We start from the raw sequence: 18,305 nt of genomic DNA, 5'->3' as shown, positions 1-18,305 counted from the left end.
TGCAAGTAGCAAGGTGGGTTCACTTCGTTCATTAAATTATAAAATCAAAGACGAATCCAAATATATGCTGAAAAAAATCGGATGAATATCAAAACAATTATAATAGTGAATGAAGTTTACTGTTCTTTCAGTGATCAGGCAAAATCTAATTATTGCATTTGAAATAAATTAGTAACTTCTGCAAAATCTAAATATAATATGTACAGTGACTTTAAAAAAAAGTATTTTACAGAAAATGAATATCATATTATTCATATGCTTATATGGGTATACATATTACATACAGAATATAATGGACAAGTAAATGTGTTTGATACAATATTGATAACCTACACAAAACGAAGAATTATTAAAAGCGTTTGAAAAAAGCTAATGTTTTTTAACAATATATTTTTACATAATTATTAAATTCCAATTGATTTCACGACACTCATTTAAGTATAATAACATATCCTACAAAAGCGATTAATGCGTCATAAATTATGATTAAAAAAAATTTATACGTTAAACCCATACTGACAAAAATATCGTGCCCGTTGACAAATTGTTGTATGATTTGAGGTTATCACCCAAAGTCGAGATATTCAACTTAGAAATGATTGAGATCTATGTATGTATGGTTGGATATTTTTGGTAAATGTATAGATTTTGCAGGGTTTATTAATTCTATAATTCGTTTCTTGATGATCACCTACTATCAATTAAAACTTAACTAATTTGTAGTATGATATAGATGAAATCAATATGAAATCAGATGAAATTTGTATAATTTCCCGGGCATCGTATTACAGTGTCTCCTGAGCAAGTGGCCATTATTTACATATTATTATATATTAATTAACATATTAATCGGCGTGTCTTATTTATATCAAAACTGAAGATTTTTGATCCCTGGTGCAAGTGGTCGCATTGCTTGTTTAGTATTGATTATTATTAAAACTCCTTACAAAAAACGTTGTCACACATTTTTACATGATTTTTACATAAAAGTTTCCGATGTGGATGTATTTATAATGATAAGTATAGTTAACGATGTTGATGTTTTAATAAATCATTTCTGGGCTCATGAAACCTTATGATTGATGAAGAACCTATCGGTTATTGTTTTCACCCGAACATTATTATTATAATAATAATTTATCTTTATTGATCAATAATTTTCTGATCGTCCAATGCATCACTACAACTTTTTTCAACTTCGTTTGGGTTTTCTAATTCGTCCATGTTATCATTGTCATTCGATGATTGTTTCTTCTGAAAAAAAATCAAAAACAATAATCGAACTGCATTATTATGCTTGAACACGATTATTTATACGAAATTGTTAATAGGCTTATTTTTTGTGATTTTTTTGTTTTATGTAATTAACTATTAAGAGAACCAAAAAATTCAGTTTATACATTTTGTTCAAACATTTTAATATACACACCTGCGGGTATATACCATTGTAGGTGTACAAATTACGAATTTAACTTTAAATTGTTTAGGAACAATAAATTATGGTTTACATGTTTTTAGATCTTAAACGTTTGGATAACAAAACAATTGAGTTGAAGTACACTACAACTGTATTTTTAAGTTATGGACACACAGTGCTATAACAATAAGTTAATAACTCTACAGTACAAACTATTAATAACAAAAACAACTATTATGGAAAAAAGCCATTGATGGGATCACATTCGTGGGGAAATGTTCTATAAGTACAGGATAGTACTTGTGTAATTTATTTTTTCTCTGTTGTAATATGTAATTTAAATATTATTTATTTCAATAAATAATGTATTATTTTAAAACAGACAACTTACGACCATGTCAATGAGCTCCATGAATTCTTTTTCTGCTTCCTGGACCATTCGGATTTCAGTTTCAGCCAACTGAGCGTGTTTATCCTTTGCTGAAGTGGTGTCGGTTTTTGCTGACGTCTTTGTCTTTAGCTTTAGTTCTCGTTGCTTTGCTTCGATTATTTTTTCTCGCCTAGTTTCCCGATCAAACATCTGTCAATAAATAAAAGATTAACTCGTTACTATTACTGCATGTATTCCGACAAGTGCGTACCGGTCGCATTAAAAATATAAAAATAAATATTATTAATATTATCGTGGTTTTTGATTTGATAAGGATATATTTTAATAATTTTTGATTCGGAGAGGACCAAATGTATTGATTTTACAATGATTTTTATTTTTTTTCTGACCACCATTGCCTTTTAAGGGCAGTAAAAATGCTTTCATTTACAAATGAGATATCAAGCGGCGCCTAGTGTGTTTGTTTTTATATATATTATTATTAGCTTTCGCCTATATATTTGTAGTTCGGTTTTCTTAAGAGACAAGGAATCACTTGTGGCGTAGTTCCACCTGTTCCAGACTCCTATAATCGAAAACGTAAAACTGCAAATATACTTTGATAGCCCAATGTCCGTTATGAACAATGAGATATCAAGCGGCGCCTAGTATTGGTCGGGTGCCTATAATAGTGACTAAATGGATCGATTTATTGGGAATATTTCATCTGAGTCCCTAGCCTTTTGATTTGGGAACAATTGTAAGATGATTTTAATTAAAGATCTCTAAGGCAGTGCAATAAATTTAAACAAGTTTTAATGGCGAAATAATGGCGAGAAATAAACTAATATGAATTCATACCTGGTGTCAGAATAAACGCAACAATTTAATTGATTTCATCAAAAGAGAAAGAAATTAAATCAAAACGAAATTCACGTTTTCTTGAGACGAGCTGCGTGGACGTGGTGTGCCTTGTTGATTGTGATGATGCACTGCGCCGACACAGTGCATCGTGTGATGCTGCTGCTGGATCCGACGAGCGTGAAGAATAGAGCGAGAGTGAGCGCCGCTGTTGTTAGCGCGTTGTGTATATATATGAGGTCGATTGTTTTATCCCCACTTAATAGTCGTCGCGTTGCCATAGACTGGTTGCGTTTGCCACGTGAATCAGGCGTTCAAATGCCTCTGTTGTTGGATATTGTCGTTGGTCTTTGCATTTGTTACTTTATTTGCAAAGGTATGTCTAGCCATGACATGTACCCCTATGTGTTGTCATTTTCCTTAACTTACGTGACATTTTTTAGCAATGATATTATGAACGGGCGTTGAAATATTGTGTGTATGTGGAGTACGTGCCTTTATTGAAGTAGAATTAAAATGACTGTCATTATGTCTTCCGTGCATATTTTAATGTGCATAGATTCTTGTAAGTTGCCTTTTGGTGAAGTTATATGTGGTATACCTTATTGGCGGTATAAATGTTCATTATGCAACACTTAGCCACTTGGCCTTTGACATGATATTGTATTGTTGCTCTGGATTCGGTAGTGTGTTTCTGCCCGTGCAGAAATTAATATTAAATTGTATATGTACTTGATATGATTTGATGGGCCTTTGAGTGAGCATGTGCAATGTTGGTTACGTCATAACGTGTTGTTGTTCGATATCTTGTTATTGATTAATTCTGTTTATCCGAAGACTGAAGGCGTTCACCAGAAACGGTAATTGGTATGATTTGATAGGCTTTTGAGTGAGTCATAACGTGTTGTTGTTTGATATCTTATCAGTGATTAATTTCATTTATACCCAAATATGGATATATTTTTTAATGAGTGTCTGTCTGGGAATTTTAATGACTTCCTGTTGTTTTCACGATTATAGGATGAATTATTCGTTTTGAAATACCGATTGCTTAATAATAGTTTTACCGCGTAGTATTTTAATTGCGTTTATTTTTCACACCAGAACATGTCTTCACCTAGCCTTTTCACCCCATACGTTTATTATAATATAAATTATAAATTATAAATTATAAAGCATATTATTTATATATTACAGTATACCTATACCTTATTTAGTAAGAAATACTCTCTGGCTGAAAATAAATAACAATCAAACTCGACAACCACAGATGCTTCTAGGCAGGTCGGTATCGACGTGGAATAATAAACAATTATTTTTAATTATTTAGTTTAGCAGTAAAAAAACATTTTATCTGAGTATCTATTATTAGTATATAATAATCAATTGTGTTACATGGTGAAACATCAATTTAAATGGAGTTTTCTGGTAGCAAATTATATCTAGCTGGACTCTTGAAAGGTCAAAATTGAAAATTCAAAGTTCTATTTTGTATCTTTTAAAACAATCATCGGAGAGATACCTATGAACATTTTAAAATTATGGTATTATTAATACAATAATTGTTTGGTAACCCTGATATCCAAAAACAGACGATATATTTTTTTTCAACATTATGAAGAATCCGTGGTGGTGACGCTAAATTTATATGGGTACATTACCATGGAGACGTGACTAGAAGTGGTCTAAAATAAAAATAATTATTTAACATCCAGAAAATAAATATTAATTTAATATCTGAGAAATCTTGCAATGGCGAAACATTGCCGGGTCAGCTAGTAAATTATATTTTACACACACAATGCAATTTTAAAATACAATTTTTTCACCAAATATTAATTTAACCCACGCAGTACCTACTAATGCCTAATAGTAAAATAAATTACATAAATTACAATAAAATAAAATATACTTGGTACATTGTTGCATTCATATCATCTTTAACAGTACATATAACAACTTCAAGTAACGGTTCTATAAAATAAAATATACTTGGTATATTATGCATAGCTGACAGTCCTGATCGTTTTTGATCAGAATCGTTTTTCGTATTCAATGATTTTATATTATCGAATTCAAATTTAATATTACAGTGACTTATCTAGACAAGACACCTAATGTACAGCAGAGCGTTACTCACTTGCCCACTTTTTATATTGTTTAGTTTACATTTGTAAATTCTCCCCCCCCCCCCCAAACCATGTAGCAATGTCTATAGACAAATTAGGACACTAAAAACAAAATAGTTTTTTATTTTAAATACTATGGTTATAGTTGAGTACAAACAAACACCCCTGTGTGTGTGTGGGGGGGGGAGGGGAAGTGGTTCGTTAAGAATAACTCTCACCGCCGTCAACAGCGCTTTGTCATTTTTTCCGGCAGTGACGAACCAATCGTTCATTTTGATCACGTAGGTCTTTCCGCAGTCATCACCCACGGCCAATAGAGCACCACCTTCGTGACATCGAATGCAATTCAATCCTTCGTCAGCCACCTAGGAACAAAATATACAAAAAACTGAAAAAAGTAAAGAATTATCGAAATCGCAGCGAATTGCATTTTACTATCGTGACACTATTCTCTGCCGGAAGGCGGAAAGGTTACATTCGATTTTCCTAAAAATTAATTTAAATGCGATTTTCCGGAACAGAAACAGTATAATATATGACTTATACATTTGTAAAGCACAACCCCACAAGCCCAATAAGAAAAAATAATAATGTGATGTATAATATAATGAACAAATGAAAAAAAAAATAAGTTTTAGAATTAAGTAGACAATTATAAGTTGTAACTCTTTCGAATATTAACATTTTGACTTAATTAAATAAAGTGATGTTTATTCATGTTAAGTTGGGTTGAAATGTTAAAAACTGTTTATCAATTGTATTGTTAAAATGTTTGGAAACCAATTCGGAAATTTTGATTGGAAATACCTTAATGGTGAGTATTGGATCCTTTTGTTTCTGCAAGATGTCCCAACCATCCAGGCAACCGTCAGCTCTAGTTGTATAGAAGACCGATGGTTTCGATTCACTCCACGCACCGTCAGTCAGTTTCACGTCGTGATGTCTATAAAATAATGATTATTAATTACCTTAACTCAGAATATTATTTCAATTATTTAATTTTATTTTGTTTATAAATAATATGTTCTAGCGTTACCCTCACTAGGCGCCCTTTTTTACTCTAGATTTCGAACGGAGTGATTAATGTATACTTTTTGCAATACTTGTGTATGTGTATAATTTTTAAATTATTAATTGCATACCTGTTATCAAATTTCAGAAAAGTATAAATATTCAACTTTCAGGTGGGTCGGGGGTGTCTTGCAACAAACTTTATCTAGTTAGTTTAGGCACAAAGTTGATGGTTAAATTTTAAAACTTAAAATGTAACTTAAGATATCTACATAATATGTATTTTTTACTAAAGCTTAAAATAATAAAAAATAATAATCATAATAACGGGTGCACCTTTTGCATAAACACTATTTGGCACACATCGAACACTGAATCCACTTTGCATATATGATTCCGATCTCGATTAGCCAACCATCCGAACTTCCTCATTAGAGATCTCAATTCAAACAACATCCTCGGATATGCCTAAACGATTAGCTCTCAATGGTGCAGAGTATTGATTAATATTAGTATATTACTATATGGTTCAGAGATTTGATAAATCAAAATGAATCTCTAAATAATATCAACCAAAAAAGTGTCATTGCTTGGTGCTAACCTGTTCTGCCCGCTCATACGCTTATCATAAAATAAATCATTTACACATAGTACAAATATTCTATCCAAACAAAACAAAAAAAAAACCATAACAATAGTTTTGAGTCACATTTTAAAATTAACTTGAAATGCTCCTATATGCAAGTTCCTTATTACAAGTTGAGTCAACGACAATATTATGTGCAAAATGCGATCTATGATCAATGTAGATACCTAACCTATAGTATTGTAGTGAGCCATTTACAAGCTTACATGTGTACTCAGTTAAGTAACTTTGATACATGTAAAGTCGTATTCGTAATTGGTAATATAATACTACTTATACGTACTTGGTCCACATTATAGGAGATTCCTTCACGTCCTCCGACCATATTCTCACCTGCCAATCGCCAACGGTCATAAAGTTTTTTAAAAATGCCGGGTTCCGTTGCACTGAATATACTGGACCGTAGTGACAGTTGTACGTGGACGATATTTTCTCAAAAACAGTTTTGCCTTTACGATTGCCGTTGAACACCAATCCAGTCTCTGTGCCTATCTATTATACACGTGAATACATGATAAATCAGCATTTTTATACAGGGTGATTTTTAATGAAGGACAATAAAATAATAACGAAATTAAATGATGAAATAGTAAACTTGAATTTATGAAAACTCCATCTGTAAAAATAGTGTAAGTATTTACGAAGTCAATTATTAGGGTAGCAGTAGAATAATGACAATGGATTCATTGTACCCACAGCTCTTTAATATTTCCTATTAAAATTTTAATATGGTTAAGGTATTTTTGTAACCACTGGGTATCTGTAGAAATTAAGAGATATTTTAGGTTAAGAGACCCTTTTTCCTCCTGTGTGTAGCAATACAATTTAAATTGTGAACATATCAAAGGTTGAGATTTCTGACTTTCTGATCACCCCAAAAAACTTAGTAATTTCAAACAAAATAGAAAAATACAACTATATATTTTTTTTGATTTGTCTTATGAAACTTTATATTTTTTACGTATAACCAAACTTATCATTTGTATTCTACATATAGTATTTCGTTCATTAGTTAACTGATTAATTCCAAAAGTTGTTCAACAACAACTTTAGAGAGTCTAAACCTTATCCTAAAATCATGACGATCCCATTTCATCATACATCATTAATTATTTCTCGTACTCCGTAAGCCTTAAGGTCTTCGCCCATAATTAATACATTCTAATATTTCATCATTATACAACAGATTTGGCTGAATATTCATTATCTTAAATTAATATGATTATTTATTTTTAAAAATACTGAACAACTTCAAGATGTACGTAGATTCTTATAATGTATACAATATTAATCATAGTGCAGTCTTAATATAATGATCCCGCAATATCATGTTTAGTCTTTCAGTTAGAAGTTCAACTGTCGGAATAAATAACAGACAACTTATAACCAACACTGGTAATACTTTATCTTACAGTATTGTGCCTAACCAATAACTGATGAACTGAAAGCTACAGTTAACTGACAATTAAAAGTCTTCAACTTGCAGTTACACATATAACAAAAAACCTGGGCCCATAGAAAATAAAAATAAATTTAAGTAGCTTGTGAGTTGTGACAAATAGTCCATGTATATAATAATATATTTTATATAGTTAGTAGTTAGCCGGGTCATTATTACTAAGTAAAATAATAAACCAATGATTTAATAATACTATATTATGGTTTGTTGCATTTGGTGGAGTTTGATTTTTAAGTGACAATTCTAGGAACGACGTGCGTGTCATAAATACTACAATAATTAATACATCGATCATAGATCACATTATGCACACGTTATATTATCGGCGACTCAATGTCATAATTATATGATATGCATACCATAAATCGTATTGGGATCGAAGGATCGTAATCCATGCAAAACACCCCGTGCGACCGGGCCCATTTAGTCCATTCCGGTTCGTCGACGTTTTCACCTTTCGATAGATCTAATATTAACACTTCCGTGGGTTCTGTGAGCTTTCGGGCGTCCCACCACATAACCTGAAAGAGCACACAATATTATGAATGATAAACGAAAAAATCATTGATTATTGTTTATTATTAATATATATATTATTAGTCAGTGTCGGATTTAAGAAGAAAAAAGACAAGCGATTGCCATAATATTAATTAAATTTATGTCACACCTTTCTTTAAAGCAAAAATAATATTTATTTTCATTGTCATGCAGTTCTTTCTTTTATAATTGCCATTATAGGTGTAGTATAATATTATCATTGTACCAGTTATATTTAATTTTGATTATTTTATATACTTACTTTTTTTATATGAAAAAGTAACGAAAATTATAGTAAATAAACTAAATTATATGAAAGAAGACAAATAAAAATAATTAATAGTATTATGAAAAATTGTCTTGCAAATATTTAAATTGAATTAAAATTGTATATACCCACATGTTATTAATTTTATTATGTTAATAGAATTTTCAGCGTTAACATGACATGATAATTTTACAACCTATTAACATTATAATATGCAAATTAAATTATATTTAAAAAAAGAATGAAAGGTTAGGTCTAATAGATTTAATCCAGCTCTGCCGTCAGTCAACCACAGAAGTACATAGGTAGTACGACCGATTAATCCAGACGAATTACATATACGAGAAATAGATGTATTTTAAATTCGTGTATTTCCACAGGTATTTTCTCTATTGGCTTTAGTTGTTACAAATATCAAAGTTGTATATTTATATGGCTGCATTCGAATCGCGTGCCAAAAAAGAGCGATGTTGGTCGGCAACCGAATTAAGTGTGTGGTTTTTTTTTCGACAGTGCCGAATTTGTGTGCGCATATTGTTCGTGACCGTTTCGAACTGTGTGTGTAAAAGTTTGAGCAACCGACCGGTTTTCAAGACCGTGCGAGCATGCAGTATTCCAGGGATGAGAAACTGAAAGTTACAAGCGTTCCAATTTTTATAAATATAAGATCTAGTGGGCCAGAGCACACACAACATATTAAATGCAAAAATGGGAAACTGATAAAACATAGTAAAAGTGGACATTTGTCAAAATGTTATTTTTTCTTGAAGCATGTATGACAATTTTTTTAGTAGGTACATAAAAATGGATTTATTTGCAGCTTCTTTATTCCCAATTAAAGTCATACATCTCGCTTTTCAATTTCTACTACCCTAAGACTTTTGTACTGATATATTATTTACGAGCGTCGTAATAATTTGTAAATACAGATTATTGATTAACGTTAAAATTGTATGAAGTAATAAATAAAAAAGGTACGTGGCTGCCAGTTGCTCCCGTCGCTATCGGTGTAAATATATATTATAGTAAATTCATTAAACATACTAAGTTAGTACTAACTATAGGCATGGGTTTTCTCCGGGGAATAGAAATAGATTAGTGAATGGCAGTTAGATATTTAGATATGATTATAACTTGATAAGTGGGTACGCAACGATCTATATAAAATTGAATTATTTATGCACTTCAGTATATAAATCTGATCAGATTTTCTAAAAATTTAATATGTCACTCGTATTTACGCCAACCAGCTCTGTCGCCAAAAAAGCACTCACACATTTTGGCTTAAATAATGATTTTTGCACTTAATTTGGAAACACCAGTGCAATATATTATGTACTAAATATACACTCTTAAGATTTCAAAATGGCTATATTACGGTATCATCACAAAATTCTAAAAAAATTACCTGACCGTCACTGGAACCGGTGTAGAACTCAGTGCTGGTCTTGGAATGGATCCAGTGAAGACTTCGGACTGGATCTCGGTGACCATCTCTTATATTGCTGATGGCCACGTTGCTTGAGCTCTTGCGGATGTCCCAAAACGCGACCTGGCCACTCATCAGACCACCAGCCAGGCACTGTGCGTCCCTGTGGTTGAACTCGAGAGTCACAATCGGATGAGGCGACTCGATTGTGAAGTAAGGAGCGGTGGAGTCCTCTAAAAGAGAGGGGTACGAAATATTCAAACCGTTTGACTAAAAAAACCACTACGCGTTATTAAATAAGAGTTGTGTTTGAAACGGTTTCTCTGCGCGCTCACCTAAGTCAAATATGAATGAGTCGGAACTGGTGTCGGGGTCGGTCATCTGAAACCTCATGTCAGCATAGCTTACCGCAACCAATGTGCCCTGGTCGGGCGACCAAGATATATTTTGTACCGGTCTGGTCGGTTCACGGGGATCCGACATCACCGCCACAGTTCGGAACGACGGTGCCAACGTTTGCATCTTCTGACAGCTTGGGTCGGTAAAGTATGGTTGGTAAATGTCAATCGAATTGTTTTGATTTATATAGTGTTCGGCGAGCTGAAAAGAACAACCATAATATATTATAATAAATCATAATAGGATGATGACATGAAACGCTCATGCTGAATCATAAGGAGCAATATCATGCAATTTAAATCTTTTGTAATGGTAGTATACATCAATCATAGCATATATATAAATATATAATAATATAATTAATAATAAAAACAACATTTAAAAATGGTACTATCATTACACCGTTATTAACTATTAGCCATTTTCTTGGATGGCGGGGGGGGGGGGATTAAAATATTATTTTTTTTTTGAAAACAGTCAAATATTATTTTTTCATTGAAAACAGTCAAAACTGCACTCCAAACGTAAACTACTGTTTAGGAAAAAGGATTTCACTGTATGTAACCACTAACCATGTTTAAAAAAAGAATGTGTTACTTCTATGACCATGTGAACTATTAAGGTGACTTCACTGTGCTCCGTGAATCGCTATTTTCTGAGAAAAAATTATCAGTGGACACCCAAAACTACATTTTTTTTCATTTTTATGGTGTAGTTGTGGATATAATGCTGATTGGTAACTGGTGTCTGGTTATCACAATGACCCAATCACCTATCAGTTCAAATTTATATTTACACAGTAACCACATTATTTAAAACATTTGACTTGGGTAGGATTGGATTCTACTTTCTTGTATCTGCAATATAACATAGTATTTACTTATAATTTATAAACATTGTGCTTAACCGTGAGGTAAGTAGGTAACCACAAGATTCAGCCAATCATAGCTCTGATTTTTTCCCGAAAATAACGCAACTCACAGCAGTGTGAAGACGCCCTAACCTAAATGTACAAACATTATCTGTGTTTGTAAGTAGAGATTTTTCAAAAAACTTAAATTTTCAATCTAGTTTTAAGTTTGTCAAATATTACGATATAACTCGTTTAAAAATGAAATATTTAAGAAATTAGAAAACCAAAGCAAATAATTTACCATAAAATAATTTACTCTAATATTAAAGTTAACAACACAAAATTGGTTTTGCAGGACGTACTTAGATTGTCAATGTTATAGTGAGTGTCGCGTTTGCTAAAACGTGTAATATGACCCACGGCATAGCTGTACCTAAATTGCCTATCCATAACGCCGTGTAACTATAATTATAATATCGAAATTTGAAAGTAATATTTCAAATAGATTTATAGTACACAGCACGGTTGATTATAGATAATAATGTATACTATTATATTATATTAAAATCTACTGTGGTATACGCAGCATGCGAGTCTTATTAAAAAACTAATTTGAACTAATAATTGTTATTAGGTAGGTACTATTGTCGGAACATTGGATCTTATTGCTACCTACAATATGGGATATTATACTTAATTATAGATTAATTATTCACAAAAATCTACACTCACGCTAGACATTTGCATAACCGCTTGTAAATACGTTTCGTCCTTTTCCGCCTTCTTCCGGAACCTGACCACTTGTTCCGGATCGTCCAGATTTATGTCTTTGGGCCAACCACCTTCTGTGTGGAAAATCCCGCGTTCGGCATATTCCACGCGCACGGTATTTGCCTACATAACAATATACGGTAAAAAATTAAGTCCGACAATGGCGGTCCCCATATCGTTTTTCTGGACGGTATAATGTAGTGTTGTACGTATAGATGTTAGTTATATAAATACTCTATACACAGTATACCTACAGTGTTGTGTGCGGTATATCGATGTAATTTTATATGCTACACGTCTACGCTTAATGTAATTTTATACTGTAAGGTGCACCAGTTGTGTTAAAAACTTTGTCTCTTTTGTGCCGCTGTCGAATGCACCAAACCCGTCTATTGCACACGAGTGAATCATAATGAGATCTGCACCACTCTTCTCTAAATGTGAATGTTTATTATGATTTTCACTCCGATAACTATAAACTATTAGATGCACTATAATATTTTGTTTTAATGCTATAAAATTAACCTAACCATGTATGGTTGTATTCTTGTGAATTTCGATAGAAAGTATTTTGTTGATACTTTAAATGATATAAAGGAAAAGATATATTGGCCGTATTTATGGCTGCGTTGTTTATATTGATAAATGATAACATTATTTATAACCGTATTTTGTAGTATTCTTCCGTATTACGCTTTCGAACCGTTTCCTCTAAACATAGTCATTAAACTGTCTCATAATGTGGTCATAGCAATATATTATATATTCTTCTGTTAATCTCGTTATATATATAATAATATATATATTAAGTCTCACGTCCTACACACTGGTACACGGGTCGTATAAATTATGCAGCAGTGGTTTACACTCATTGAAAAGAATAATATACATCGTGCGCAGACTGAACCTCGTACAATATAATTTATAATAGTAGGTTTAATAAAAAAAAATTTAAATAAGACGATTTTGAACTCTTTTTAAGCCGTTGTGTGCTCTCCAAAATTTATGAAGTCGGGCTTGACGTAAATGTATTATTTAAAGATTACAAAGTCAAAATCGTTATGAATTTCTGCCTGAAAAATAATTTGCAAAATGTTCGGGATTTTCACGAATTTTGTCAACATTTTTACTTTAAAATTAATGCATTTAAAAAATAATGTGCTTATTTATCTATAATATTTTTTAACAGTTATCAAAAAAAAAATTACGAGAAATATCGCATTTATTTTTCAAGGTTTTTGCTCAGTGAGAAATTGTTTTTCGACAACAGTATAAAAACTTATACTAAGTTGGTAGGTTAAAGTGTCAACAGTTATTTGTTATTGGGTTACACCAATAAAATAAAATCTATTTTATATCAAAATTAATTAATTAAAAATAAATAGTATCATAAAATATAATTATAGCAATATAAAGGCTGACAAACAGTCTTTGCCCAGAATTTTGTCCGTTTTTCGTACACAATAATTTTATATTATTAAATTCAAACTTAACACATCCATCACAGTGACCTTTACGACACCTAATGTACAGAAAAGCGGTACCCATTTGCTCACCTTTTTTTAAATTCAATAAAAATATTTTGAAAATCTTATAGTGAGCATAAATACAGTTATAAAAAATGTCGAAGAACTACAATTGAAGATAGACCACATACCGATGTAGATACTTTAAAAAAAACGTATTTTCAATTTTAAGTTTTGGATGGTTACAACTAATTTTGACCTTTCAATTTATGACGACAATGTAATAATATCATGTTAAAAACAATAATAAGGTATCATTAAAATTACTTCGTGCTCCGACCAATCGTTGCCTTTATTGGTGCTTTTGTCCACTGGGTCCTCTGGAGACCATAGTTGTTCTTCCGTGCCTGGTTCTGGCGTCACGTTGGCCAACACCGTTGGGCCGGATTTAACGAACGAGCATTGTCGGCCATACTCGCGCCTAAGCTTACTATACGTGTAGTTTGCATTCATTTCCCGACAGTTGTGTCATAAGAAAATGATTATATTATACTTTATAGGTTTAAGATGTAATTAGACCAAGACTTTGAATATTTTTTAAAATCAGTTTCGGAATATTTACTAACGAACAATTATAAAAAAAATGTATTTAATAAACACTCTTATAAATCATAAAAATTCACAAATATCATAAGAAAACAAGCACGTTAAATTGTTGTTAATGGTTTAAAAAAAAATTTATAAGTAGTATAATACATATAACAAAATGCAAAATACGATTTTGTATATACGATACACCTACCACGCGTGGCTCACTATAGCTGTAGTGAAATAATAATTATGTTAATCAAAATTTTATCGAAATTGATTCTTTTTACTTAAGACATATAAATATTGCAAATGCGTTAAATTCACAGTCCTGAAGGCTGAAAGTCATTAAAACTAAAATTAATGATCAAAACCTACATAAAAAACAATCTCTAGAAATAGAAATGATGACTTTGTGACGATTTACATAGCTCTAAGCTAGAACACTCACACATAAGTGTGCGCGCGTGTGAGTGTATAGACGGTCGCCCGTAGTTACAATAGTTCATTATTATAACTATATGGGTACGTTATAGATTTAACATTCTCGATGTTACGTAAAGCCAACACGCGACGTTTTAATCATTGTCATTCAAGATTTAACCGTATTGACGATTAATGGTAAGAATACGTATAATATATTATATTGTGATATAGCCGTTTCGACCACGAAGGTTTTTGCCAAAATCTAAATTAATGAACTGTTAATTAAAATATTGCACAGTGGAGTATAGGACTCTCTACTTGTTATGAATTTATCGAGACTAATATATTATCTTATGCGTACATTGGGTTAGGCATTTCCCGGTTTGCGGTAATGCTCGGAACTGACCGAAAATATCAAAAAATGAACGGTAATCGATTACTATTTGTTAATCATTATTACGTTATTTCTTGCTGTATTTAAATTGGATATTACAATTTTTGATCAAAATATTAATTTTATTCTTAATTAACTATTATGGGTGAAAAACAAAATGATTTGTAATTTTCTAGTATCATTGTCTAATAACAATACAAATATTAAATAATAAATAAATTACATTGTGGAATCAAATAATGGAATATGTATAATGGTGTAAGTAAACCAGTGTACTTAAGATATTAATATTTAATATTTATTAAAACGGGAGATGAGACGAAAATTCTTAGTTAATTATTGATAACTGGTAAATTATAACATCCACGTGTTGCATATAGCAGTGGTTTTTAATTAAAATTTATAAACTGCAGTCACTACTTCCCTCTAGAACACCACTTGCCCAAGTATTAAAACTTAAATAACAGTTTGAACACTTAATGCAAATTAAAAATTTAACTTTTAAAATATTTACATAAATTAACTAATAAGTCTCAGAATACTATTAATAAATACAATAGTTTTAAGCCTATTGCACAAGTCTGCTTTTTTTTCACTGCAGGCACCTCAAGACATTTCAATTACACAATTTGTTTACTTATCCCTTATTTGAGGTGCCTGAGTGGCAAAAACCGCAAGCGTACTCTGGCCCGACCGAGCCTTAGTTTATTCATTTTGAGTTCAGGTACCAACAAATAATATATATTTTAATAATTGTAGAATAGTATTATTTAAAATTTAAATTTGTAAAATATTAAATAGAAAAAACAGTTTTTGGTGGGGATAAAATATAGGGTTAAGTCTTCATATAATATACTCCAGGTTCGTGGACAAACAAGTATTTTCATCAAATGTCATTTACGTTTTTAGTTTCCTTCACTTATTAACCATTATACGCGATTTAATAACTTAAAAGTTCAAGTTACATAATATTATATTATTATAAACCAACGATTTTTTCAAATCATTTTTCAACAAGTCATTGGTTAATAATATCGTTAATGTCGAATATTGTTAGCTGTGAAATAGAAACCAAAGCATTTAAATGATGTACAAGTCAATCTGTTGTAACGACGGTTCTAAAGTAAATTATTTATACTAGCCAGTATTGAAAAATATCAACATTCGAGTAATTAGATAATATAGGTTCATACTTACCAATATTAAAAACATTGATATTTATGTAACAGAGTGGCTCAAAGTATTTTAGGTGAAGCTATTAATTGTCAGTTAAAAACATAGATGATATAATAATGAAAAGTCTATGCTTTACACGAGCATTAATTGAACACTTATTTGAGATTACACATTTAAAATGTACATACATAATAATATAGTTTGAATTTAAGCTGAGTCTGTCTTCCTCTCTTATATGCAAAAGACCACTACCCACTGCAGCGTTGCGAGCATTAACATGGCTTATCCACTCTTATATTAATAATGGTTAAACAATTAAAAAGCTTGAAAATGTGGTAATATAAGGTTCCTCAAAAGTTGTTTTTACTGCTATTAAATATTATCAAATATGTTCAGTCACAATTTTTTTTATGCCATTTGAAGTTCAAATGTTAATGAAATGAGATATTTACGATTTATACTCAAACGATTTTTGTTATTTGACTCATTTTAATCCTAGAGACATACACATTAATTTTAACTATAATTTTACTTTATATACGTGATTTTTCTTTCCTTTTTATTTGGTCTTGTTAATATCAATTACAATATATATCAATTTAAATTGTAATGTAATATTATGATATTTTATTACTGCAATAATAATTGGAATGTAATTTAATAATATAATGTGCAGTTAAGCCTCTGTTATCTGTATAATTTTATCTGTATTATCTGTATTAACTGTCGAGCTCTTATAGTTTTTTACTAAAAGATAATAAAAAAAATATAATTATTATATAATGTGCAATGTTTTTGGACAAAAAAATTCAATATACTTTTTACTATCATCTGTATTCAATGGTATTATAAACAGAAAAATAAATTATCTACAATAGGTAATATAAATAATAAATATGTATTATGAAATTTTCTTAAAAATAATTACTGACATAACGTTACTGCCTAAAGCAACGTTTTTCGCAAGCAATGGTTTATCATTGAATATGGATGGTCCATATTATTGTTCATATATCCATGATATGGATATAACATATCCATTAGCTTGCTCAATAATTAGGTGGGCACAACAATTGAGTAAATATATAAACACTCAATGGTACAACACACATTTGCATATTTTATTATATTATAATCATATTATTTAATATTTATTACGCGATGCAAGTCTGTTCATATAGTTCATAGGCGAATGAAAATGTTGTCGAGCAAATCGTCTAGAGCTCTTCAGGAACGCGTCTCCCTCGCTCTGCACATTTTCCGTGCAGTACAAAGGGGTGGGCAGGTGGTTCCTCCTTCATTATGTTTTCAATTGTTTGAAGGTTGTTGATCCATTTAAGTATGTTATGTTTTGACTCAGAAGTTGGGATAGTTCCAAGGCATCCAATATTAAAGTGACGTCAGAACTCTCAAACTTTTAATGAATTATGCGTCATATGAAAACACATAATGTTCAACACCCCACTGAGCCATGGACCATGGTGCACACTATAACGCATATCCTGACGCCACTTAAGGTAGACGAGGTCCTACGTCCCCACTCAATCTACCTGCTTAGCGACTATCATTTCCAAACATGTCAGGGTCCTTATGTATTATAGAGGAGTATCGCGTACGTAAGTTCATGAGTAAGGTATAGTTATGCTTACTAACTATAGTTACCTAATATAAATATAAACATATATTATATTACAATACAATAATATTAAAAATAAATATTCATGTAAAGATCAACATACATTTATTATTTCAACTATAATTATATCAAAAAAAAAAAAAATAGCAGTTTGAGAGTTCTGCTATAGTGAACACGAGTGTTATGCGGACCCGAGCAAACCCCGCGACCTAACTCATTAACCGCCAATTTGAGCTGTGTGAAAAACTGAATTAATACGACGAAATCTATATTATGCTCTTATCCGAAATGACCGGGTCAGAAAAAAATAGAAGGCGATTACAGTGTATGCAAATACCAAACCGTCAAGGGTATCTCTAGGACCATAGACTAGGCCTAAAGAGGTATAAAAAAACAATACAAATAAATGGAAACGCGATTATTCAGAAACGCAAAACCTACTTGATCAAATTACACATATCGGGGGGGG

At 31.2% G+C, this 18,305-nt stretch overlaps 1 protein-coding gene across 1 annotated transcript; it reads right to left on the bottom strand.

The window, feature by feature from the left end:
- Nucleotides 1–223: 223 nt before the first annotated feature.
- Nucleotides 224–14,608, bottom strand: LOC111043169 (dynein intermediate chain 3, ciliary-like). Its single transcript, XM_022328059.1, has 10 exons — nt 13,944–14,608; nt 12,112–12,273; nt 10,463–10,727; nt 10,107–10,360; nt 8,253–8,414; nt 6,718–6,926; nt 5,585–5,720; nt 4,996–5,142; nt 1,809–1,997; nt 224–1,254 (listed from the first exon to the last, which is right to left on the bottom strand). The coding sequence occupies exons 1-10, from the start codon at nt 14,127–14,129 to the stop codon at nt 1,144–1,146; spliced, it is 1,821 nt and encodes a 606-aa protein (XP_022183751.1). The 5' UTR covers nt 14,130–14,608; the 3' UTR covers nt 224–1,143.
- Between the last annotated feature and the right edge of the window lie 3,697 nt (nt 14,609–18,305).

The sequence above is a fragment of the Myzus persicae genome, unplaced genomic scaffold, assembly GCF_001856785.1.
Source record: "Myzus persicae strain clone G006 unplaced genomic scaffold, MPER_G0061.0, whole genome shotgun sequence".
NCBI classification, from domain to species: domain Eukaryota; kingdom Metazoa; phylum Arthropoda; class Insecta; order Hemiptera; family Aphididae; genus Myzus; species Myzus persicae.
The sequence above is the reverse complement of the archived record's forward strand: the minus strand, read 5'-3'. Positions and strand labels throughout refer to the sequence as shown.